Here is a 24,637-nt window from a genome sequence, read left to right as displayed (position 1 = left end):
TTATAGTTGCCCATGGAGATGAGGTTACGGTGTTTCAGTCAGCCCTGTGAGACAGTAAGTTGGATCTTCTGTTCTGTTTATCAGCAAGGTGAGACGGTAGCCGACGTCAGGACACTGCCCAATGCCACAACCGTGGACAACATTCGCTCCATTTTTGGAAATGCTGTTAGCCGGTATGTTGATAATTTATATTTTTAAAACTCTGCGTTCCGTCACATTATTTTGGAATCTGTTAACACCTGCCTTAAGAGTTTGCTTTAACCAAATATGCAGGCTTGTTTTCATGCTTCAGGCTTAGTGTCATGTTTCAGATTATTTCATGGAATCAACCCTTCTTGGGTGCATGTCATCTCCTAGATGCTCTGGCTGTGAATCAGTGTGTTCTCTCTAGATCTCTGCCTTCAAAATATCTCCAGTATAGGAGAATTCTTCCAGTGCTCCCTCTTGTCCTTGTATTTTCATTATCATCACTTTAGGATTGCATTTATTATCATTCAACATTTATTAATTGCCTCCCATATTCCAGTCTTTGTGTCAGAAATTAAGGTTATAAAGACAAATAAAATGTTTCTGCCCTTAAACACTTGCCTGTCTGGTGGCAAGCAGTTTTGTGTCACCAAACCTTCATTGTCAAGGAAAGCCTAAGTGGGAAAATTGCTTGTATTATTATAGATTTTTCACGGCACTCCCTTCTGTGGGTGAAAACCACTGTTTCCATCACAGATCCATAGCTAAATCTCAGGACTTTGCAAAGCCCAAAGTTCCTGTGTCATAATCTGAGGGGAAAAATACTAAGAGCCTTCTATATGCCAGGTGTGCACCAGATGCTGGGGGTGGGGGTGGGGTACACAGATGAACTAGATAGCCCCTGACTTCACTTTTTCCAATAATCTTAAAAGCAGGAGCAATAGTCCTAGAACTCAGTTTTCTACTTTGAAGGACAAGTTACTCACTCTTGGAATAAAACCATGTTCCTAGCTATGGAACAGTCAATTTGCTTTTAATTACCCTTTTCTTACTAATTAAGTATTAAGGAATTGTTTTTTCAGCTATGCTCCCAGAGCAAAAAGGGAGCTCTGTTGTACAGTGAAACTTTTAGGAGCTCGTTGACCAAATTTTAAGACTCAGAATTAGTTGTTATGAAATTCCTAGGGACTGTAAAAGAGCAGCAGTTCCCAAAATATGTTTCCAGAACACCAGCCTCTTTTTTGGGGAACAGAGGGTTTGCTGGTTCACCGTGTGGTGGAAGAAAGGCGAGCTGTGCCCTCTACTCAGATTGGGAGCACACACCACTGCCTGCAAAGCATCCTCCATCCATCCAGCAAGTGCTTAATGAGCAAGTGTTCCTTGCTGGGTGCTGTGCTGTGTGGTAGAGATATTCAGTAGGGAATAAAGCAGAAAGGATTCTTGCCATCAGAGGACTCATATTCTAGTTGGAAAGACACAGGAAATAATTATTCCATTCATTACTGACTGTGCTATATGCCTTAAAGGAAAAGTATAAGGTGGGGGGATCTCCTGTGGTTGGGGAGAGGGATTGTCACAGAAGGCTCTTTGAGGAAGTGGTCCCCAAGTTACGGGGGATAAAGAGGAATTAATTAGCTAGCAGTGGGAGCTTTCCAGGCAGAGGGACCAGCACTTGCGAGGCCCTCGGGCAGAAATGCATGTGGCTTGTGGGAGAACCTCCTTTCACCTATTAGCCTCCCCTCCCCATAAACACACTCTGGGGAGCACCACACAGGAGCCCCGTCGTGGTGCCCATCAGCAGAGTGAGGAATTCAGCAGAGATGAGTTCTTTGGAATCTCATCTTTGGGACTTAGTTACTAAGATACATAAAAGTTTCGGCAAAATAAGGTCTCAGAGCCTGGACTTGCTGTGTCCTAGCAGTGACGGTGATGCTTGGCATGTAACATATTATAAGTGCTTGAAAACACTAGCTAGGTGGGTAGGTGGGTGGATGGATGGACAGACGGATGGATGGGAGGGCCCCGGGGATCTCAATGAACCAAGTCACAGGGGTCCACATTTGGCAGTCAGTTTATGGGAAGGAGCCCTGATTTTTCCAACTCTGATTCTTTAGAAAGTGTGAATTTTCCATTTTTTTCCCAAAGCCTCAAAATTTCTCTTTTCCAATCAGAGAATTGATAGAAGTTGGGTGTGAGGATAAAACCCTCGCCTTCAAAATGAATGGCTACATATCCAATGCAAACTACTCGGTGAAGAAGTGCATCTTCTTACTCTTCATCAATCGTAAGTGAGAAAGAGCCACATGGGGAAATCTATCCACAGGGAACTTTAGGGGGCCATGGAAAAATTCCTCATGGACAGGTTTGATTACACCCGGGGAAACCTCATGCCGAAATGTGGTTTAATTTCTGCCCTTAGTCTGCTCAGCCCTCTCACATGTGCTCATTGTTGGCTGACAGTTGGAGAGTCTGGTTCTTGCCTGTGAGAGGGTGCCCAGGAGACGGTATCCCAGGTCCCTGGGAGCCAGTTCAGCCTGCTCGCCTGCTGGCCTCAGAGCCTTTACCAGCAGGCCCTGGGCAGATCTTTGTTCTCTCCTTATATCAAGGCCCACCATCAGAAATTGCACAGCAGGATACAGGGAGGGGGTATCTCAGGTGCAGGCAGTATTTGTTTTTTTTAATTGAAGTATAGTTGATTGGGAGTTGCCTGGCGGTCTAGTGGTTAGGACTCAGCGCTTTCACTGCCATGGCCTGGGTTCAATCCCTGGTTGGGGAACTAAGATCCCATGAGCTGCGCATAGTGGCCAAAAAAAAAAAGTAGTATAGTTGGTTTACAGTATTGTATTAGTTTTAGGTATACAGCAAGGTGAGTCAGTTACACATCTATATATATATTTTCAGATTCTTTTTCATTATAGGTTACTACAAGATACTGAATATAGTTCCCCGTGCTATACAGTAAATCCTTGTTGTTTGTTTTATATATAGTGGTGTGTATTGGTTAATCCCATGCTCCTATTCTTCTCCCCACTTTCCCCATTGGTAACCATAAGTTTGTTTTATGTCTGTGAGTCTTTTTGTTTTGTAAATAAGTTCATTTGTATTATTTTTTAGATTCCACATGTAAGTGATATCATATAATATTGGTCTTTCTCTGACTTCACTTAGTATGGTAATCTCTAGGTCCATCTGTGTTGCTACAAATGGCAGTATTTCATTCTTTTTTATGATTGAGTAATATTGTGTATATACATATATACACCACATTTTCTTTTTTAAAAAAAATTATTTATTTGGCTGTGTCAGGTCTTAGTTGCAGCATGTGGGATCTAGTTCCCTGTCCAGGGATTGAACCTGGGCCCCCTGCATTGGGAGTGCAGAGTCTTAGCCACTGGACCACTAGGGAAGTCCCTAAACCACATTTTCTTAATTCACTTATCTGTTGATGGACATTTAGGTTGCTTCCATGTCTTTGCTGTTATAAATAGTGCTGCTGTGAATGTTGGGGTGCCTTTTTGAGTTAGAGTTTTCTTCTTTTCTGGATATATGTGCAGGAGTGGGATTGTTGGATCATATGGTAATTCTATTTTTAGTTTTTTGTTTTTTTTTTTTTGTGGTACGCGGGCTTCTCACTGCCGCGGCCCCTCCCGCTGCGGAGCACAGGCTCCGGACGCGCAGGCCCAGCGGCCACTGCGCACGGACCCAGCCGCTCCGTGGCACGCGGGATCCTCCCAAACCGGGGCATGAACCCGTGACCCCTGCATCGGCAGGCGGACTCTCAACCACTGCGCCACCAGGGAAGCCCTATTTTTAGTTTTTTAAGGAACCTCCATACTGTTCTCCATAGTGGCTGTATCAATTTACATTCTCACCAGCAGTGTAGGAGGGTTCCCTTTTCTCCACACCCTCTCCAGCATTTGTTATTTGTAGACTTTTTAGAGGTTAGGTCAGACTCTTATGTGTGTCATTCACTTATCTACACACTGGGCAGGCTCACTCAGGTGGCAGGGACAAAGAACACTCCTTAGGCATATCTCAAGTTCAGAAATCTCAGCTGAGGGGCTCCAGCTGTCCTTTTGTCAGGTTACACAGTACAGCAGCTGTGTATTATTGAGGCAGCTGTGGGTGATGTAGTGAGCACTCAGAATAATAGTCTCCTCATTGCTAAGATCACGGCCGTCTTCTCATTGGAAATAAAAAGATGTGGCATATCCTTGGCTCCATCAACGCAGGACAGCAGGTCATCAGCAGGTCATCGGTCTGAGGAGAAAAGAGAGCTGTGTTGTATGAAGATCTTCCTCTAATTTGAGTCGTTTTTTTTGAAAGCAGCTCCTTTTTAAAAAAAATTTATTTTATTTTTGGCTGCATTGGGCCTTTGTTGTTGCACACGGGCTTTGTCTAGTTGTGTCATGTGGGCTTCTCATTGTGGTGGCTTCTCTTGTTGTGGAGCACGGACTCTAGGCGCATGGGCTTTAGTAGTTGTGGCACGTGGGCTCAGTATTTGTGGCACATGGGCTTTCTCTAGTTGTGGCATGTGGGCTTCTCATTGTGGTGGCTTCTCTTGTGGAGCACGGACTCTAGGTGCATGGGCTTCAGTTGTTGTGGCACGTGGGCTCAGTATTTGTGGCACACGGGCTCTAGAGCGCAGGCTCAGTAGTTTTGGAGCACCGGCTTAGTTGCTCCATGGCATGTGGGATCTTCCCGGACCAGGGCTCAAACGCATGTCCCCTGCATTGGCAGGTGGATTCTTAACCACTGCACCACCAGGGAAGCCCTGATTTTAGTCTTATCTCTCCCAGCTTTTATTGTTTTCCACCCCCTCAAGCCTGCCTCATTTCCTAAATTACCTTCAACGTGCATTCAGATATTTCTACACCTGAAATGCCTGGAAAATGCCCTCTTAACCTTAAGTACTCCTTTTGGCTCCCCCACTGTTGGAGGTCCCTGAGCAGAGGTAGCTGCTCCCTCCCCTGTGGTCCTTACCGCTGGGAGTTGGAATTAGGTTTATTTACCAGAGTTTGTCTCCCAGCTTGTGGCACGTGTGGTAGGTCCCCATGATGTATTTGCAGAATGAAATTCTGAGCAAGGGCACGTGGTCCACCTGGACTGGCAGGGGGAAGGGACTGGGGAGGCAGAATTGACTGCCCTGTCGTATTCCTGCTACTCGGGTAAGAGGAGAGCCCCAATCCCACGGTGAGATGCTGAGGAGTCGTAATGGTAAAGGGGGCTGATGTGGATGTCACCCCAGAGGTGTTCTTCCTGAGCTGATGTCATGGCATAGTATAGGTGTGCACCTGTCACCTCACCCCTTGGGACAGATTTGAGCTAATTACTTTTATTTTCTAGATCGTCTGGTAGAGTCAGCTTCCTTAAGAAAAGCCATAGAAACGGTGTATGCAGCATATTTGCCCAAAAACACACACCCGTTCCTGTACCTCAGGTAATGCAGCTCTGAACTCCTTACCCAAGACTCACAAGGAAGAGTAATTCTGTCCAGCGGTCCTCTTTGAAAGAGATGGACTTGCTAATTAGCCTGGTCAGAGTGAATCCCATACCCCACTGGCACAGGTTGTTCTTTCCCTTTTCACAGGTAAAGGGTACAATTTTCCTTTATTTATTCACTCCTGCACAATCCCATTGAGAGGCTCCCTTGTGCCAGGCAGTGTGTTAGTGAAACAAAGGTGAATAAGGTCTTGCCCCTGCACCAGGAGGAACCTGCCCGAACCTGGCAGAGAAACCCTTCCTTCTCCAGGGTCTGTCCAGTGCCCTCTACCTACAAAGATCCACACTACAACACTCCATTATCAGAGCCAGCAGTGAATGGTGAATTTGGCCTGAGGCAATAAGTTGATAGCTGGCACAGCCTCTAAACTGACTTTTGTATTACATTTTTTTTTTTTTTTTTTTTTTTTTTGTGGTATGCGGGCCTCCCACTGCTGTGGCCTCCCCCGTTGCGGAGCACAGGCTCCGGATGCGCAGGCTCCGGATGCGCAGGCCCAGCGGCCATGGCTCACGGGCCCAGCCGCTCTGCGGCACATGGGATCCTCCCAGACCGGGGCACGAACCCGTATCCCCTGCATCGGCAGGCGGACTCTCAACCACTGCGCCACCAGGGAGGCCCTGTATTACATTTTAATGTTAGAAAGTTCTCTCACATATACTGTTTTGATCTCCATGTAATACTGAGCAGTAAATAGGGACAGGTTCATGGTTATAGATGGGAGCACCAGTCCAGAGAAGTTAAGTGCCTTGGCCCTGGGTTATGTAATGAGAAATTCCACTAGTTCTGGAGAGGTGATAATAACAGCTGACGTCTGATAAACATGCCGGGTATGTGCGAAGTGCTTTACACGAGTTTAATCCCCACCATGTATGTCCAGTTCACAAGTGAGGAAACCGAGGCATAGAAAGATGCTATAACTTACCCACAGCCACTCAGCTCTCAAGTAGCAGAGTCAGCATTTGAACCCAGTCACTCAGACTTGACCTTGAAGTCTTAACCGCTGTGTCACTCGGCCTCAAGTCTTCCACCCACCACATACACCGTGAGTGAACTGCCCGCCCCCATTCTTCACCATGTGAGGTAACTCTTCTCTTTTTTCCTGCCAGTTTAGAAATCAGCCCCCAGAATGTGGATGTCAACGTGCACCCCACGAAGCACGAAGTTCACTTCCTGCACGAGGACAGCATCCTGGAGCGGGTGCAGCAGCACGTTGAGAGTAGGCTCCTGGGCTCCAACGCCTCCAGGACCTATTTCACCCAGGTGGGGGCACTTTACCCAGCTCTTTCTCTGGTGCCTTTGCCACCTTAAATGTGCCCTGTCACATGAGAGCCCAGGTTTTTGACGGTTGCTTTAGGACTTTCTTTCAGCAGCATTTCCTTCTTTGAACCCAACTGTGAAGGTTTTGTGGTGTTATTCCTGGGCCTGGAGTCATAAGCCCTGAGTTCTTCTCTCTGCCTCCTTCTGACCTTAGACTGCCTTCCTAGGAAAATGAGCTGTCTGAAACAGAGTAGGGCGCCGCTCCCCTGCGTTCTCCACCGGAGACGTTCAGAGGAGGCTGATTCCGCATACCTAGGGCAGAGTGCAGGGGCCAGGCTCTGGAGAGGCAGGGGGAAGGGCGGGGCCTCTCGTGTCAGACCTCGGTTACTGCCATGTGACTAACCTTCCCTGGCCTCCACGTCCCCCTCAGTAAAGGTGGAAGTGGTCACCCCCACATCCAAGGACGGTTACAAGGGGTTGGTGAACAGCAGATGGAAAGTGGTCCAGGACCTGGCACTGTTCATCTTATTACAATTATCCAGGTTCTAAGTGCTTTGATTATAAACTGCTCCCCCTCTCTGGGGCCTTAGTTTTCCCATCTGTAAAATAGTGGGTTGATAATATGATCTCCTGTCCCAGTTCTGAGATGACATCATTTCTGGGCAGTCCTGTACTGTATTCATAGTGAGGATGGGTTCATCAGAAGCACAGCAGACACCAAAACTACAGAAATGGAAACATTTTCCCTGTTAAATTACACTGGGTCCTGCAAGCAGAGAGTGGGCTTCTGTGAGCCCTGCTTCTCAGAAAAGTTTCCGAGTGACCAAGCAGATGAGTGCTTCCCATAAGAGTATTCACGGTTACCACCTGGAAAGAACCTAGGTGGGAGACCAGCAGCGAAATGAACGCACTTGGGGCAGCCCTGGGGTCCACACACCTGGAGGTTGCTGGGGCTGAGGGTGGGGTGTGTGTGAGCCATTGGAGCAGGAGCTGCACAGGGTGTGCTCCATAACTGGCAGGTGGTTTTTATCCGTTGTTGTTGCTCAGCATCCTTTACTGCTCCCTCCCCAAATATGTGCTGAGGCTCCCCCATGGGCAAGGTGCTGCTGGGTACGGTCTCCATCCCATGAGAGAGAAAAACAGAGACTTGGGAGGAGGGAGGAGGGGCTCCTGTCCTGGGCTTGGGCCTTAGAGATGTGAAAGAAGGGATGTGGCGCCTGGGCCCCCAAGGCTGAGAAGGAATTAGGTGGGCAGAAGGGGATGAGGAGTGCACAGGGTGTTTCTGGCAGAGGAAAGGACGAGGATACAGGCCTCGGAGAGGTGGGGGGGCGGGGCGGGTGCAAGAGAACAGGTGTTGAGGATCTGAATGCTCAGCATGCTGAGTCAGTGTCCTCTATGCCGGCTGCCATTAGAATCACCTGGGAATCGTTTAGATAATACCTGGGCCCTCCCCAAACCAATAAATCAATCTCAGGGGGTGGGGACTGGGCATCAGTAGTTTTTAAAAGCTTTGCCGGGTGCTGGCATGTGCAGCCGGGGTTAAGCAACGTGGAGCCTGCGTGTTGAAGGCCTACGCTCACTGCAGAATTCAGGCCAGATCGAGAGGTTTTTATCAGTAAGTTAAGGAGTAAGGAGTTTAGACCTTGACTTGATGGGAATTGATGGGATCTGGTTTGCATTTTTTTTTTTTTTTTTTTTTTTTTGTGGTACGCGGGCCTCTCACTGTTGTGGCCTCTCCCGTTGCGGAGCACAGGCTCCGGACACACAGGCTCAGCGGCCATGGCTCACGGGCCCAGCTGCTCTGCGGCATGTGGGACCTTCCCAGACCGGGGCACGAACCCATGTCCCCTGCATCGGCAGGCAGACTCTCAACCACTGTGCCACCAGGGAAGCCCTGGTTTGCATTTTATGAAGAGCTCTCTGGCTGTGGCCTGGAGAGTGGATGGAAACCCACAGCGACTTGGGACAAGTGGGGAGGGGGTCTGGGCAGAGGACGTGGCTCCATTCACTAATAGTTAAAAATCTGGAATTGCCAGCACCTGGACATGGGTTGGCTGGTGGGGAGTTGGGGGAGAGGCCCAGAGGAAGGGGTTCACCAGAGATCCAGGAGGAGTCTGTCACTCCACTGGGAAAAGAACCTCTCAATTTTCCTCTTTGTCTGATCTTGTGTGAGGCAGATTCATTTAGTTAGATTATGTTTTATTTCCCGAAAGAACTCTGCATCGTCCTGACCAGTGTGTCTTTAGAAGGAAGGTGGGTTTCTGGATCAGAGGGCCTCCCTCTGTTGGTGCATTGCTCTGCGTGGAGGGCTCCAAAGTCAGGTTGTCCCTGCTCCTGTGGGGTCAGCAGAACACCTTGCCCTGCCAACAGCAGGTTGCCCTGGCTCCTGACCTTCTGGCTGTGGGTCACCTTCGTCCTGCTCCCCAGCTTGTGCCTTGCATTCCACTCCAGGGGCTAGTACAGCAAGAGCCCTGGTTTGCTGTGAGGCCATTTGGTATGGAAATCGGGAACCCTGGCGGCTCTTGCAGTTTGTTCCAACTCTGTCGTATTGGACAAGGTATTTCACTTTTCAGGACTTTAAAATTACTGTCTGCAGAGTAGTTGTGTTACTTTCTGCCTCCCAAAATCCACGTGTGGAAGTTGCACAGGCAAATGAAGTAAGTGCATCTCAAGGGCTTTTTAAACTGTCCCAGGAGACTTTTTCCTTTTTGAGCAGAGTTGCTACTGTAACTTTTAATTATTATTTAACTCTTTATTACTGAATCTTTCTAAACACACAGAAAAGCAGGTAATACAGCAAATCTCCATGTACCTATCACCCAGTTTTAACAAACCATCAACACTTGGCCACTTTTGTTTTCTCTCTCCCTCTCCCACTTGAGGGTGGGGGATGGGGAGGAGTATTTTTAAATTAATTCTTAATTTTTATTATTTATTTATTTATTTATTTGGCTGAGTTGGGTCTTAGTTGCGACACCCGGGATCTTCATTGCAGTACTCGGGCTTCTCTCTAGTTGTGGCATGTGGGTTTTCTCTCTCTAGTTGAGGTGCACAGGCTCAGTAGTTGTGGCACGCGGGCTTAGTTGCCCAACTGGGGATCGAACCCAAGTCCCCTGCATTGGAAGGCGGATTCTTTACCACCAGACCACTGGGGAAGTCCCTGGGGAGGAGTATTTTAAAGCAGATTCCAGGCACTTATTTTTCCCCTAGTACTGCATTATGCATCTAAAAACATTTTTTTTCCTTATACAATCACAATGTCCTTTTACACCTAATACAATTAATAGTAATAATACCATTTCACATCCAGTCCGTATTCAAATACCCCAATTGTTCAAAAAAATATCTTTTTATAAAAGTAGCTTTGTTCCGGAATTCCCTGGCATTCCAGTGGGTAGGACTCGGTGCTTTCACTGCCATGGGCCCAGGTTCAATCCCTGGTCGCAGAACTAAGATCCTGCAAGCCGTGTGGCACTGCCAAAAAAAAAAAAGTAGCTTTGTTCAAATCTGTATCCAGTCAAGTTCCACTCATATATTTGGTTATGTCTCTTTGAAACTAGGAAGATCACCCTACCTTTTTTGCTTATAGTTCTTATTAGCTTATTTTGAAGGTGTCCTGTAGAAAAATGCACATTTTGGGTTAGCTGATTGCTTCTTCTTAGTGTCCTTTAACTTGTTTCAATCCTCCGTATTTCCTATAAACTGAAAATTAGATCTAGAGGTATGATTATATTCAGATTAAAAAAAATGTTTGCAAGAATTTGTGATAGATGATGCCATGTACTTTTTTAAAAAAAAATTTATGGCTGCATTGGGTCTTTGTTGCTGCACGTGGGCTTTCTCTAGTTGCAGCAAGCGGGGGCTACTCTGTTGCAGCGCGCAGACTTCTCATTGTGGTGGCTTCTCATTGCGGAGCACGGCCTCTAGGTGTGCAGGCTCAGTAGTTGTGGCATGCGGGCTCAGTAGTTGTGGCTTGCAGGCTCTAGAGTGCAGGCTCAGTCATCGTGGTGCACGGGCTTAGTTGCTCCACGGCATGTGGGATCTTACCGGACCAAGGCTCGAACCCGTGTCCCCTGCATTGGCAGGCGGATTCTTAACTACTGTGCCAGCAGGGAAGCCCCTGCCATGTACTTTCTATCAAATCCCAGCAGGAGGCGCGTGATGGCTTGTTCTATCATCCTGGTGTTAAGATTTCTCAGCAGGCTTAGCTGGTGACAGCCTGATTCCTTCACCATAAAGTTCACTATTAGTGATTAGCTTAAAGGTTTCACCATTCATTGATGACCATTGCCTGCATCAGTTATTTCATTAGGATTGCAAGATTATGATTTTCTGATTTTATTATTTCTTCTTTATTAATGAGCTATAATTTTCTGTACAGGAAAAATTTCACTCATTTGTTAGAGCTATCAGGTTATCCTGAAATACAGTTCATACCAGAAAGTAAGGATAAATGCTGAGTTCTATGCCTTTGATGATCAATTTGCAGGGAAATGGGTTGGTGTCCTAGCAATGTCCAGTAACATTTAATGACTTTTTTCTGTCTCTCCCTCTCTCCCTCCTTCTTTTGCTTCTTCTCCATTTTTCTCTCTTTCTCTTTTAGTATTTTGTCATAGTTGTTAACAAGCATCGTAATTCAATCAGTTGTAGTCAAATTATTCCATCTTTGGCCAGCAGAAGCCCCTTCATGCTGGGGCTGTTGTCCTTTTGACCCAATTCCATGAGTTTTTGATAGTTTCCTTGTGTCTGGTGAGACAGGATGTTTGTAGGCTCACTCTGTACTTACCCAGCCCAAGCCCTGGAATTGGCCACTTTTCCAAGGAACTCTGGTTTATTTTAGTGGGGAATGGCATTTAGACACTATAATCTGGGATTGGGGGACCTCATTGCTACTGGGTGGGTCATAGCTTTCAGGCCTTTCCAGTGGACAGACCTAGGAAATCTGTATGTTTAAAAATAGTCAGTAGGAAGGTAGTTGCCAGAGCTAGAGGGGAGGGGAGAATGGGGAGTTACTGTTTAATGGGTAGAGAGTTTCCGTTTGGGAGGATGGATGTTGGTGATGGTTGCACGACAGTGTGAATGTACTTAATGCCACAGGACTGTATACTTGAAAATGGTTAAATGATAAATTTTATGTTATGTATACTTTACCACAATAAAAAAATAAAATATCTTATGGCAGCAAAAAAATAAAAAGTAGGGCCTCCCTGGTGGCGCAGTGGTTAAGAGTCCGCCTGCCGATGCAGGGGATACGGGTTCGTGCCCCGGTCTGGGAGGATCCCATATGCCGCGGAGCGGCTGGGCCCGTGAGCCATGGCCGCTGGGCCTGCGCATCCGGAGCCTGTGCTCCGCAACGGGAGAGGCCACAACAGTGAGAGGCCCGCATACCGCAAAAAGAAAAAAAAATAAAAAATAAAAATAAAAAGTAGACAAAAATATGAGAGTTTTACACTAGTATTTTTATATCAAACCAGTTTTTATTTTATTTTTTTAAGTTTTTTTTTTGATAAATTTATTTTATTTATTTTATTTTTGGCTGCGTTGGGTCTTCATTGCTGCGTGCGGGCTTTCTCTAGTTGCGGCGAGTGGGGGCTATTCTTTGTTGCGGTGTGCAGGCTTCTCATTGTGGTGGCTTCTCTTGTTGTGGAGCATGGGCTCTAGGCATGTGGACTTCAGTAGTTGTGGCACGTGGGCTCAGTAGTTGTGGCTAATGGGCTCTAGAGCACAGGCTCAGTAGTTGCGGTGCACGGGTTTAGTTGCTCCGTTACATGTGGGATCTTCCCGGACCAGGACTCAAACCCATGTCCCCTGCATTGGCAGGCGGATTCTTAACCACTGCGTCACCAGGAAAGCCCTCAAACCAGTTTTTAAATTATAAGGATTTAGCTGAATTTTATATTTGTGTATTTTTAATTTCATACTTCAAATTTTGGTCAGAATTGCTTCTATAATAATTCTGTAATGATATACCTGGTTCTAGCTTTTACTTCATTTTGGGACCTGTGCTTCTCTCCTTCATACACTGACTCTTCCCACTGTCTTCTTTTTTGACACAGACTTTACTACCAGGTCTTACTGGCCCCTCTGGGGAAGTGGTTAAATCCACAACAGGTGTGACCCTCTCATCTACTGCTGGAAGTGGCGACAAGGTGTATGCCCACCAGATGGTCCGCACAGATTGCCGGGAACAGAAACTCGATGCCTTCCTGCAGCCTGTGAGCAAGGCCCTATCCAGTCAGCCCCAGGCTGTTGTCCTAGAGGACAGGACAGCTGCTTCTAGTAGCGGGGCCAGGCAGCAGGATGAGGAAATGCTTGAACTCTCAGCTCCTGCTGAAGTGGCTGCCAAGAATCAGGGCTTGGAGGAGGATGCAACAAAGAGGACTGCAGACTCGTCAGAGAAAAGAGGGCCCTCTTCCAGCCCCGAGAACCCCAGGTATGGCCTTGTGGGAAAGCACAGCTTGCCTCCTTCGTTTTTTTTTTTTTAACTATTTTTTTAAATTTATTTTATTTTTGGCTGCATTGGGTCTTCATTGCTGCCTGCAGGCTTTCTTTAGTTACTGTGAGCAGGGGCTACTCTTTGTTGCGGTGCGCGGGCTTCTTATTGCGGTGGCTTCTCTTGTTGTGGAGCACGGGCTCTAGGCATGCAGACTTCAGTAGTTGCGGCACGCGGGCTCAGTAATTGTGGCTCACAGGCTCTAGAGCACAGGCTCAGTAGTTGAGGTGCATCGGCTTAGTTGCTCCACGGCATGTGGGATCTTCCCGGACCAGGGCTCGAACCTGTGTCCCCTGCGTTTGCAGGCGGATTCTTAACCACTGGACCACCAGGGAAGTCCTCCTTCGTTCTTTAATGAAACTACCTTCTAACTTGGACTGTCACAAACCCCTTGCATCTTCTCTCCCTGATTCTCTCTCTCCCGCCAATGGGTTGGTGCTTTGGCCTGGCCTACTGTTGCCCTTTGACCATGGCTTTAGAGTCACCCATCACAGTGGCCTTTGCAATATCTTAAATGGCCGTGATTCCAAACATTATTTAAAAACACATCAGAAAAAAAATCAGAAGATTTATCCTTTAATTTTAGTATTGAATTTTGATAAAGCCTCAACAGCAGAGGTGTCTGGAAAGGGGGACCTAAAATATCTGGAGGATTCTTCCATCCTACTCCAAGCTACTTTCACTCCTTTCAGAAGAAGAACAGTTTCTCAGTTCAAATTATGAAACTCCCTGAAGTGCATGAGCTAGTGGTGAACGAGAGCTAGAGAGAGGGGGCAGGAACATCCGTACTAATGACCGTCAGTTAATTTTGAGCCTCTTCAGTGTACACTCTGTGGGTGCTTCAAGGACATCTCACTGACATCTGTAAGGTGGATGTTCCTTATTCAGTGTGTGCGGGTACTGACCCCGGAGCTCAGGGTGAAGTCCTTTGCCTGAGGCCGCACGTCCCCCTGGTGGCTGACCACTGAAACCCTGGCTCTGATTGCCCAGTGGAACTTGGGTGAGTTTTTAAACTCCAGTTTGCTCATTTCCAAGTCAGTCTAGGGAGATGGCTTCTAAGGATTTGTTTTCAGAGAATAATAAAGGATGCTAACGTTCACTGAGCATCCACTGTGTGCCAGATACTTAATATGCATTATCTCAGTTAATGCTCTTAACAGCCCTACTGGGAAGGGTGACATTTCTGTTTATCACTTGGGGACTTAATGCTGTGAGCCATTTACCACACAGCAGAGGAATCTTTCTGAACCAGGAACCAGGGTGTCTCACTCCTTGCTGAAAGCCAGTGCCTCCCACGGCACTTGGGGTGAAACCAGCCTGCCCGCCCCCAGCTCATCACTCTCCTCCCCTTCGTGGCGCTTTGGCCATGCTTGCTCCATTGCTGACCCGACCTCCCTGAGCTCTCACCCCTTTGCTCTTGCTGGTCCCTCGGCGCAGGAACTCTCTGGCTTCTTGTCACCCAGGTCTCAACTCGGATGTCGCCTCTTACCAGAGACCTTCTTTGTCCATTTAATCTAAAGTTCTCTCGTTTCCCCTTCATTCTGTTACCTTGTTTTATTTTCGTCACAGTATTTGTTGCTACTTAAAATTATCTTTCCTCGGTTGCTGTTTGACTCTCCTGCTAGAAAGCTAGCATGGTGAGGGCAGGCACTTTGTCGTGGCTGTGTGAGGTTGGTATTATAACAGTGCCTGATGGACGGATGGATGGAGGGCTGAATGAATGAGATGTGGTGAGGTCAGCGCACTTGATCGAGGCCCTGCAGGTCTCTGGGCTGAGCCAGACTCCAAAGCCCTGCTGCCTGCAGTGGCCACTGCTAAGGCCTGAGGGGTGTCAGAGAAGCAGTATCTGGAAGGACATCCTGATCTGGCTGGCCGCTACCAGCACAGGGAGCCCTCCCCAGATGTGGAGAGCCGGCACAGAGAAGCTGCTCCCTTCTCCAAAGTGCAAGGCACAAAATTTGACTGAGTTTGAAACAGTTTTTTTAAGATAGTTATGAGCTGCCAGTTCTTCGTTTACTTTGCAGAAAGAGACATCGGGAAGGCTCTGATTTGGAAATGGTGGAGGATGCATCCCGAAAAGAAATGACAGCAGCTTGTACCCCCCGGAGAAGGATCATTAACCTCACCAGCATTCTGAGTCTCCAGGAAGAAATCAGTGAGCGGGGACATGAGAGTACGTAAGTGCTGAGGGCTGCCTGCAACTCCCAGGGCCAGAACTGCTAATGTGAAGGTTTGGGAAGTGCAGGAAGCGTTTGTGTTGAGACAGCCTCTGCAGTGTGCTGAGCAAACCTCGCTTCCTTTAGTAAAACCCACAGCAGCAGCAGCTGAAAAATAATTTTCAACTGGGAGAGAAGGGAAAAAGTAGTCTCTGGTTTTAGTAAGAATTAATTGGTACTCTCGTTAAACCAGAGGAGTCAGAGTAAAGTGGTCATTTAAATAATCTTCAGTTTGATTTCTGTCTTAGCTAAAAGCAGCACAGCCTGCCCTGGGTGTGCTGTTGCTGAAAGTGCACAGGCTCTGGGGGGCCCTAGTTTGTATCTGGGCACTACTGCTTCTGTTGTGTGACCTTAGACTCATGACCTAACTTTTCCGTGACTCAGTTTTTCCTCATCTGTAAAATGAGATTAATTTCGCGCTTGAAGATTATTGTGCTGATTAGAGAGAAAATGTAAGTAAAACACTTGGTACAGAGTAAGGAGTCAATAGATATTTTTATATCCTAAAGATAAAGTGAAAAATCAATATCTTCCTCAGAAATAGCTCTCAGAACACCTGAGTATAGAACTCCATTTGAGTCCCCATTACTCCAAAACTAACTTTATGGTTTTAGTAATGAAAGGGGCCTCATCACCTCCCAGGGATGAACTGACACGGGGACTGAGGTGTGTGATAGTGACTTGGCCCTAATAGCAGTCCTGACCCCACTTGATGAGTCACAGTCGTGCTCCAGGTGGAGCCGTCATTGCTGGGCTCCACTGGGCGGCTCTGCACTTGAGTCTACACAGTTTAGCCCTGGGCTTGCCATTTTTCATCTACTACACATTTCTTTTTTTTTTTTTTTTGCGGTACGCGGGCCTCTCACTGCTGTGGCCTCTCCCGTTGCGGAGCACAGGCTCTGGATGCGCAGGCTCAGCGGCCATGGCTCATGGGCCCAGCCGCTCCACGGCATGTGGGATCCTCCCGGACCGGGGCACGAACCCGTGTCCGCTGCATCGGCAGGCGGACTCTCAACCACTGCGCCACCAGGGAAGCCCTACTACACATTTCTTGATTAAACAAGTTAACATTTTATAGCAGTGTTGAAATTTATCTTAAAATATGACAATCTGGACTTCTAAAAGAAATGAGTGGGGGCTTCCCTGGTGGCGCAGTGGTTGGGAGTCCGCCTGCCGATGCAGGGGACACGGGTTCGTGCCCCGGTCCGGGAAGATCCCACATGCCGCGGAGCGGCTGGGCCCGTGAGCCATGGCCGCTGAGCCTGCACGTCCGGAGCCTGTGCTCCGCAACGGGAGAGGCCACAACAGTGGGAGGCCAGCGTACCGCAAAAAAAAAAAAAAAAAAAAAAAAAGAAATGAGTGGGGAATCCTCTGTCAGTCCAGTGGTTAGGACTCTGCACTTTCACTGCTGAGGGCCCAGGTTTGATCCCTGGTCAGAGACCTGAGATGCCACAAGCTGTGTGGCGTAGCCAGGGAGCAATTTAGTGCCTTTCTCACTGACTCTTAGCCTCCTAAACAGCTGCTGTGACTCAGAGGCCCCTTACATCTCTCTCAGTCACTGCTTGTTTGAATGAATGCAGGAAGGCCTCAATTTGCTTTTCCTTGCCCGTTCTTTCTTTTCTTCGCACTCTGGGCCTTTGTCTGCATGTGGGGAAAGGCATAGGGGCCTGTTCCCTTGGAAGGCTACATGCTTCCTGTGACTAAGGCCTTGCAACTTGCAGACGGCACTGCCAGTTGGCTTCTGATTTGTTTCCGTTAAGATTTGCTCCCGTTGCTCTTTCCCTCTGTTATTGGCTTTCAAGCTGGGAGCTTTTAAAACCATTTAAAATAATTAAGAGGAGGGTGGGCCATGACTTAATTTATTTAGTAGCCTTCCTCACAGTTGCTTAATTGACAGACTCCCTCAGATTTGGAATTTACTGAGTTTTCTTTAAGGATTTGTATTCCTTATGCAAAGCAGGCTATTTAAAGTTATAATTTCAATAAATTTCTGAATAGTTGCAAACTCTTTTCAGTGCAGTACAAAGCTAACCTGCACCAAGTTTGGTCAGGTTTGGAGTTCACTGATGAAGTGTTGATGAATCTAAATTCACTTTCACATAAATCTGACATTGTACGTTCATGAGGGCTGCCTCATTTAATTCTAGAATAGTCTTGTGAGGGAGGCAGAGCAGATGCTGTTACCTCTGCTTTAAAGATAAGGAAATGGAAGATGGAGAGGACAGGCTAGTTGGAACATCCCTACAAGGCAAAACTGGCCTGGGTGCCTGTCCTGTGGAGGGTGGGTCGTTACTGGTGTGGCCTGCATCAGAGACACTAGCCCAGTATTTAGGTGCAAAACTAGATCAGCTGCTCTAGATCACGTGTTGGGATGAGCACAGCATGTGACCCCTGATCCCTCAGACTTGAGGCTGTTTTCAGACATGCAGGGTAGGGTCTTACAGAGGGAGTCCCAGTCCTGGTGTGGGGAGTGGGGTGAGCACTGTGGAGCCAGGAGGACTCTGCTGAAGCCCCTGCCAGCTACGCCATTCCGTAGGCACTCAGAAGTCTGTTCACCTTTGTGGGGCCTTTCCCTGCTCTGTGAAATGGTGCTCCTGCTACAGCCCTTACCGGGCTATTGTGGTGAACACCTGAGACGCCATGTGCCAAGGTGGGGGTGGGGCGCGCTGCCTCGGGCCCTGCCCACTGCATCTGTTGATGCGGCCCCAAGCGGGGGTGCTGCTTGTCTCTGAGTTGAATGCCTACGGGGATTTCTCTGAAGCTCAGATCTGGGGAGGCAGGCCAGAGCCTGGCTGTGCCCCCACAGAGCTGTGACCCTGGCCCAGGAGGGAAGTAAGATGCTTTCCTTTAACAACGTTCTTAGTTGCACTTATTTGTGTGATTATTTCATCGTGGTACCTGGCAGAGTGCCTGGCTTGGGAACTCAGGAGATCTTTGCTGAAGGAGGTATTGGGAGGAGCCGCCTCAGAGGGGAAGCCCTGGAAACTATTTTTGAGGGACATCAGAGTTGAATTCTCCGTCGGACAACTCTCGAGTCTGTGGATTTACCCAGTTCTCCTGGGGACAGTTTCGAGCAACCAACGAGGTTAATTTCTGGCCCGGTATCCCATTACATTCCGTGGAATTAGGCTTATCCTGGATTAATAATGACTAAGTTACTTATTGCCAGTCACATAATTTTGATCTGTTAAGGAGGATGAGGAATGTCATAAGTTATTTGCTATCGCTTGAATCTGAAAATGTGCTTAGCATTTCATCCACAACTTTATTTTCTTGATGTTTGGTGAACAGTCCTGGATTTAAGTGTACACACTCTTCCATGGTTTGTCACCACATAACAGCTTCTTTTGGTTCAAGAAGTCAGTTTAGGGGGCTTCCCTGGTGGCTCATTGGTTCAGAATCCGCCTGCCAATGCAGGGGTCACTGGTCCAGGAAGATCCCACATGCCGCGGAGCAACTAAGCCCGTGCACCACAACTACTGAGCCTGTGCTCTAGAGCCTGCACGCCGCAACTACTGAAGCCCCCGTGCCACAACTACTGAAGCCCGCACGCCTAGAGCCTGTGCTCTGCAACAAGAGAAGCCACCGCAATGAGAAGCCCACGCACCACAACAAAGAGTAGCCCCCACTCGCCGCAACTAGAGAAAGCCCATGCGCAGCAACGAAGACCCAACGCAGTCAAAAATAAATGATAATTAATAAAAATAAATATAAAAAAATCTTTAAAAAAAACACCCAGAAGTCAGTTCAGCAGACATTGCACCACGCCGAGCCCTGAGGCAGAAAATGCATTGAATGCACTCAAATCCCTGTCTTAAAGGAGTCCACGCTGTTCGGGGGGTTGTTTGGTAAATCGCCGGCTGTGACATAAGGTAGAATGAGGGACGTTCTGGAACAGAGACAGAGGCCGCGTCACCAGGGTGACAGGGTAACATCTGCCTGGAAGGGCTGCTTGATCAGCTCAGGCAGCAGCCAGAGGCCCTGGCGTCCGGGGGCTGCCAGGAAGCAAGCTCCACACGTGGCCCTTAGGAACCAGAGGACAGCTCACCCTTCCTTCAGGTGGCTTTACTTGCTGCTTCTCAGAGAACGTGCTGAGACCCTAGGCTGCTGTTGTGTGGTTTGGATGTGTGGTTTGGCTTTGAAGCACAGAGGATTTGGTCCTTTTTTGCTGCTGGCAGAATGGCAGGGAAACGTCCACAGACCTCCAGTGCTGTGGGCATAACTAGGAGAGGAATGAAGCACAGGTTCTAGAGGTCCTGATACGAGGCTGGAGTGGGTGCAAGCAGCCTCACGGAGCCCAGGGAGGAGAAGCCTTGCCTGTCCTCCTTGTCGACTTCCTGCCTGGATGGAGCCCCTTGCAGGGAGCCAACGCCCCCCTCGCGGCCCCCTGGCCAGGCTGGGTCTTGGTGGCCTGTGGATGCGTCAGAGCTTTGATGAAAAATCTGTATGGAAAAATCTCTGACCCTTTTTTAGTAAATTACACTGCTTCTCTTTCCTCCAGTGCCTCATTATTCAGGATTATTTGATGTTCTCCAGCTTTTAAAATAATCATTTTCCACCTACGCAGAACATCCTGTAGAGACATTGAGTTTCCAGTGGGAACAGAGGGGAACACTTATTCTAAAAATGAGGAAAATAGGCCTCTTTCTGCGGGGGGAACAGAGAGTGTTGCAGAACTTATGTAACAATGTGAGAACTCGTGTGGTGTCCAAGCTTTAAAAAAAAGTACAGTAAAAATGTGATGTACAGGCTTATGGCTGTCCCCAGACCCTTGCCCTGCTCTCTCCACCCGCTCTCCCCTGTCCCCCTTTGTGGTGGTATGTTTACTTCTTCCATTAAATATATGTGTATGTACACATACACACACACATTCAGATAAATTAGTAGATGCAAAATCATGCTTATGAAACATAAGTAGGATCTACAGGAGAAAATAAATGAACGCTAACTTAAAGGAACAGCTCGTTGCCATCACCTGTGCAGCCCTGTGTGCTCTTTCCCTGTCCAGCCCCTTCCCTCCTCCCTTAGGGTAACTGTGACCCTACATTTTGTGATTATTATTTCCTTTCTTTTATTATAGTTTTACCACCCATATTTGTAGCCCTACAAAATTTATTGTTTACTTGTACAAATTTTAAACTTTGTATAAAGGGAATTATGTTTTTCTTCAGTGTATATAAGTATACACATATTCCTAAAATTCATCCATCTTGCTACGTTCCGGTTTACTTGTGCTGCTTGTAATAGATTCCACTTCCTGACTTGGCCACATGTTTAGTCATTCATTCTGCTATGGAAGGACATGTGGAGGACTCCAGGGGCGTCACCCCTGCCTCTCAGCCCCCAGCCTTTCCTGGACCTGAGCAGATCAGGAGCTTGGCACACTGGCCGGGAAGCTCTGTGCAGGGTAGACACACACTTAGAGTTACTGCTGGCTTGTAAAGTGACAGCTTGTTTTCCAAACAGGTCACTAAGTGTGTGGTCCCACCAGTAGTGTGGAGAGTTGCTTTGCTCCACTGTTTCTCCGGTGTTTGATATTGTCAGACTTTTCACCAGTTCGGTGTTTGTGAAATGGTGTCTAATGGTGGTTTTCATTCGTGTTTCCCTGATCACTGATAAAGCTGAGTAGGTGTATTTCCTCTTCTCTTAAGTGCCGTTCTAGCTTTCTCCTCGTGTTTCTGTTGGGTGCTTGGTCTTTTCTAACTGATTTTACAAGTTCTTTATATGTTTATTCTAGACAGTAATCAGGTACGTGAAAATATCTTCCCTCAGTTTGGGGCTCATGTGGTATTTTTTTATGAATGCTTCCCCCCATATATATATTTTTTAAACTTTTTAATTTTATTATTATTTTTTAACATTTTATTTTATATTGGAGTTTAGTTGATTAACAATGTTATGTTAGTTTCAGGTATACAGCAAAGTGATTCAGTTATATATATCTATCTAAAGAGTAGATATATTTATCTAGTCTTTTTCAAATTATTTTCCCATTTAGGTTATTACAGAGTATTGAGCAGAGTTCCCTGTGCTATACACTAAGTCCTTATTAGTTATTTATTTTAAATATAGCACTGTGGGCATGTCAATCCCAAACTCCCAGTCTATCCCTCCCTGCCAAGTTTGTTCTCTAAGTCTGTGAGTCTGTTTCTATTTTGTAAATAAGTTCATTTGTATCATTTTTGTTTAGATTCTGTATGTAAGTGATATGATATTTGTCTTTCTCTAACTTCCTTCACTTAGTATGATAATCTCTAGTTGCATCCATGTTGCTGCAAATGGCATTGTTTCATTCTTTTTAATGGCTGAGTAATATTCCACTGTATGTATGTGCCACATCTTTATGCATTCATCTCTCGATGGACATTTAGGTTGCTTCCATGTTTTGGCTATTGTGAATAGTGATGCTATAAACATTGGGGTTCATGTATCCTTTTGAACCATGTTTTTCTCCAGATATATGCCCAGGAGTGGGATTGCTAGATCATATGGTAGCTCTATTTTTGGTTTCTTAACGAATCTCTATACTGTTCTCCATAGTGGCTCTACCAATTTACAATCCCACCAGCAGTCTAGGAGGGTTCCCTTTTCTCCACATCCTCTCCAGCATTTGGTATTTGTAGACTTTTTGATGATGGCTATTCTGATTGGTGTGAAGTGATATCTCATTGTAGTTTTTTTTTTTTTTCCGGTACGCGGGCCTCTCACTGTTGTGGCCTCTCCCATTGAGGAGCACAGGCTCCAGATGCGCAGGCTTTGCGGCCATGGCTCATGAGCCCAGATGCTCCGCGACATGTGGGATCTTCCCGGACCGGGGCACGAACCCGCGTCCCCTGCATTGGCAGGCGGACTCTCAACCACTGCGCCACCAGGGAAGCCCTTCTGCCCATTTTTTGATTGGGTTGTTTAGTTTTTTTGTTGTTGAACTGTATGAGCTGTTTGTATATTTTGGATACTAGGCCTATTGGTTGCATTGTTTGCAAATATTTTCTCCCTGTTTGTAGCTTATCTTTCTTCTGTTTATGGTTTCCTTTGCTGTGCAAAAACTTCTAAGTTTGATTAGGTCTCATTTGTTTATTTTTGTTTTTATCTCTATTGCCTTGGGACACTGACCTAAGAAAACATTGGTACGATTTATGTCAAGAGTGTTTTGCCTTTGAGCTTTTCTAGGAGTTTTATGGTGTCATGTCTTAATGTTTAAGCCTTTAAGCCATTTTGAGTTTATTTTTGTGTATGGTGAGAGGGAGTGTTCTAACTTCATCGATTTACATGCAGCTGTCTAATTTTCCCAGCACCACTTGCTGAAGAGACTGTCTTTTCCCCATAGTATATGCTTGCTTTTTTTGTCAAAGATTAATTGACCATAGGTGTATGGGTTTATTTCTGGGCACTCTATTCTGATCCATTGATCCATATGTCTGTTTTTGTCCCAATACCACGCTGTTTTTTTTTTTTTGTTGTTGTTCTGTTTTTATTTATTTATTTATTTGGCTGCACTGGGTGTTCGTTGCAGCACGTGGGATCTTCATTGCGACACGTGGGATCTTTAGTTGTGGCATGTGGGCTCTTGGTTGCGGCATGCAGGATCTAATTCCTGACAAGGGATCAAACCCCCTGCATTGGAAGTGCAGAGTCTTAACCACTGGACCACCAGGGAAGTCCCATACCATGCTGTTTTGATTACTGTCATTTTGTAGTATGTCTGAAGTCTGGGAGGGTTATACCTCCTGCTTTGTTCTTTTTCTTCAGGATTGCTTTGGCAATTCTGGGTCTTTTATGGTTCCATATGAATTTTATGATTATTTTTTTAGTTCTGTGAAAAATATCACGGGTAATTTGATAGGGATTGCATTAAATCTGTAGACTGTTGTGGGAAGTATGGCTATTTTAACAATATTAATTCTTCCAATCCAAGAACATGGGATATGTTTCCACTTCTTTGAATCTTCTTCAGTTTCCTTTATTGTTTTATAGTTCTCAGTGTATAGGTTTTTCACCTCCTTGGTCAGGTTTATTCCTAAATATTTTATTTTTGGGGGTGTGATTTTGAAAGGTATTTTTTTTTACATTCTCTTTCTGATATTTCATTGTTAGTATAAAGAAATGCAACCAATTTCTGTGTGTTAATCTTGTATCCTTCTACCTTGTTGAACTCATTTATCAGTTTTAGTAGTTTTTGTGTGGAGTCTTTAGGGTTTTCTGTATATAGAATCATGTTATCTGCATATAATGACAATTTTACCTCTTCCCTTCCAATTTGGATATCTTTTATTTCTTTTTCTTATCTGATTGCAGTGACTAGGTCTTGCAATAGTATGTTGAATAGAAGAGACGAGAGTGGGCATCCTTGTCTTTTTCCAGATTTTAGCGGGAAGGCTTTCAGCTTTTCACTGTTTAGTATTATATGGGCTGTGGATTTGTCATAAATAGCTTTTATTATGTTGAGATATGTTTCCTCTATACCCACTTTCATAAGAGTTTTTAAATCATGAATGGATGTAGAATTTTGTCAAATGCTTTCTCTGCATCTATTGAGGTGATCATGTGGTTGTTGTCTTTTCTGTTGTGTATCACATTGATTGATTTGCGAATGTTGAACCATTCTTGTGAACTTGGGATGAATCCCACTTGACTGTGGTGTATGATCTTTTTTATGTGTTGTTGGATTTGGTTTGCTAATATTTTGTTGAGAATTTTTACATCTATATTCATCAAAGATATTGGCCTCTAATTTTCTTTTTTGGTGGTGTCTTTGGTTTTAGTATCATGGGTGATGGTGGCTTCATAGAATGTCTTTGGGAGTGTTCTCTTCTCATCAGTTTTTTTGGAAGAGTTTGAGAAGGATCAGTATAAGTTCTTCTTTGTAGGTTTGGTAGAATTTGCCTGTGAAGCCATCTGGTCATAGACTTTGATTAGTAGTGATTCGTCTGTTCACATTATCTGTTTCTTCTTGATTCAGTTTTGGTGGGCTGTATGTTTCTAGAAACTTGTCTGTTTCTTCTAGGTTGTTGAATTTGTTGGCATGTTCATAGTATTCCCTTATGGTTTTTTGTACTTCTGTGGTGTTGGTTGTTATGTCTCCTTTTTCATTTCTTATCTTGTTTATTTGGGTTCTCTCTCTTTTCTTCTTGGTGAGCCTGGCCAGAGGTTGGTCGATATTGTTTAACCTTTTAAAGTACCGGCTCTTGGTTTATTGAGTTT

General features: G+C 46.1%; 1 protein-coding gene across 2 annotated transcripts in view; it reads left to right on the top strand.

Annotated features, from left to right (window-relative positions):
- Positions 1 to 24,637, top strand: part of MLH1 (mutL homolog 1) — a 58,768-nt gene that overhangs the window by 12,338 nt on the left and 21,793 nt on the right. For both annotated transcript variants that reach the window (XM_060110966.1, XM_060110967.1), the window contains exons 8-13: positions 85 to 173; positions 2,139 to 2,251; positions 5,314 to 5,407; positions 6,577 to 6,730; positions 12,784 to 13,160; positions 15,245 to 15,393. In XM_060110966.1, the coding sequence (XP_059966949.1) occupies positions 85 to 173; positions 2,139 to 2,251; positions 5,314 to 5,407; positions 6,577 to 6,730; positions 12,784 to 13,160; positions 15,245 to 15,393 (976 nt within the window). The remainder of the gene's footprint in view (positions 1 to 84; positions 174 to 2,138; positions 2,252 to 5,313; positions 5,408 to 6,576; positions 6,731 to 12,783; positions 13,161 to 15,244; positions 15,394 to 24,637) is intronic.

This window comes from Mesoplodon densirostris, chromosome 10, assembly GCF_025265405.1.
Source record: "Mesoplodon densirostris isolate mMesDen1 chromosome 10, mMesDen1 primary haplotype, whole genome shotgun sequence".
NCBI lineage: Eukaryota > Metazoa > Chordata > Mammalia > Artiodactyla > Ziphiidae > Mesoplodon > Mesoplodon densirostris.
The sequence above is the reverse complement of the archived record's forward strand: the minus strand, read 5'-3'. Positions and strand labels throughout refer to the sequence as shown.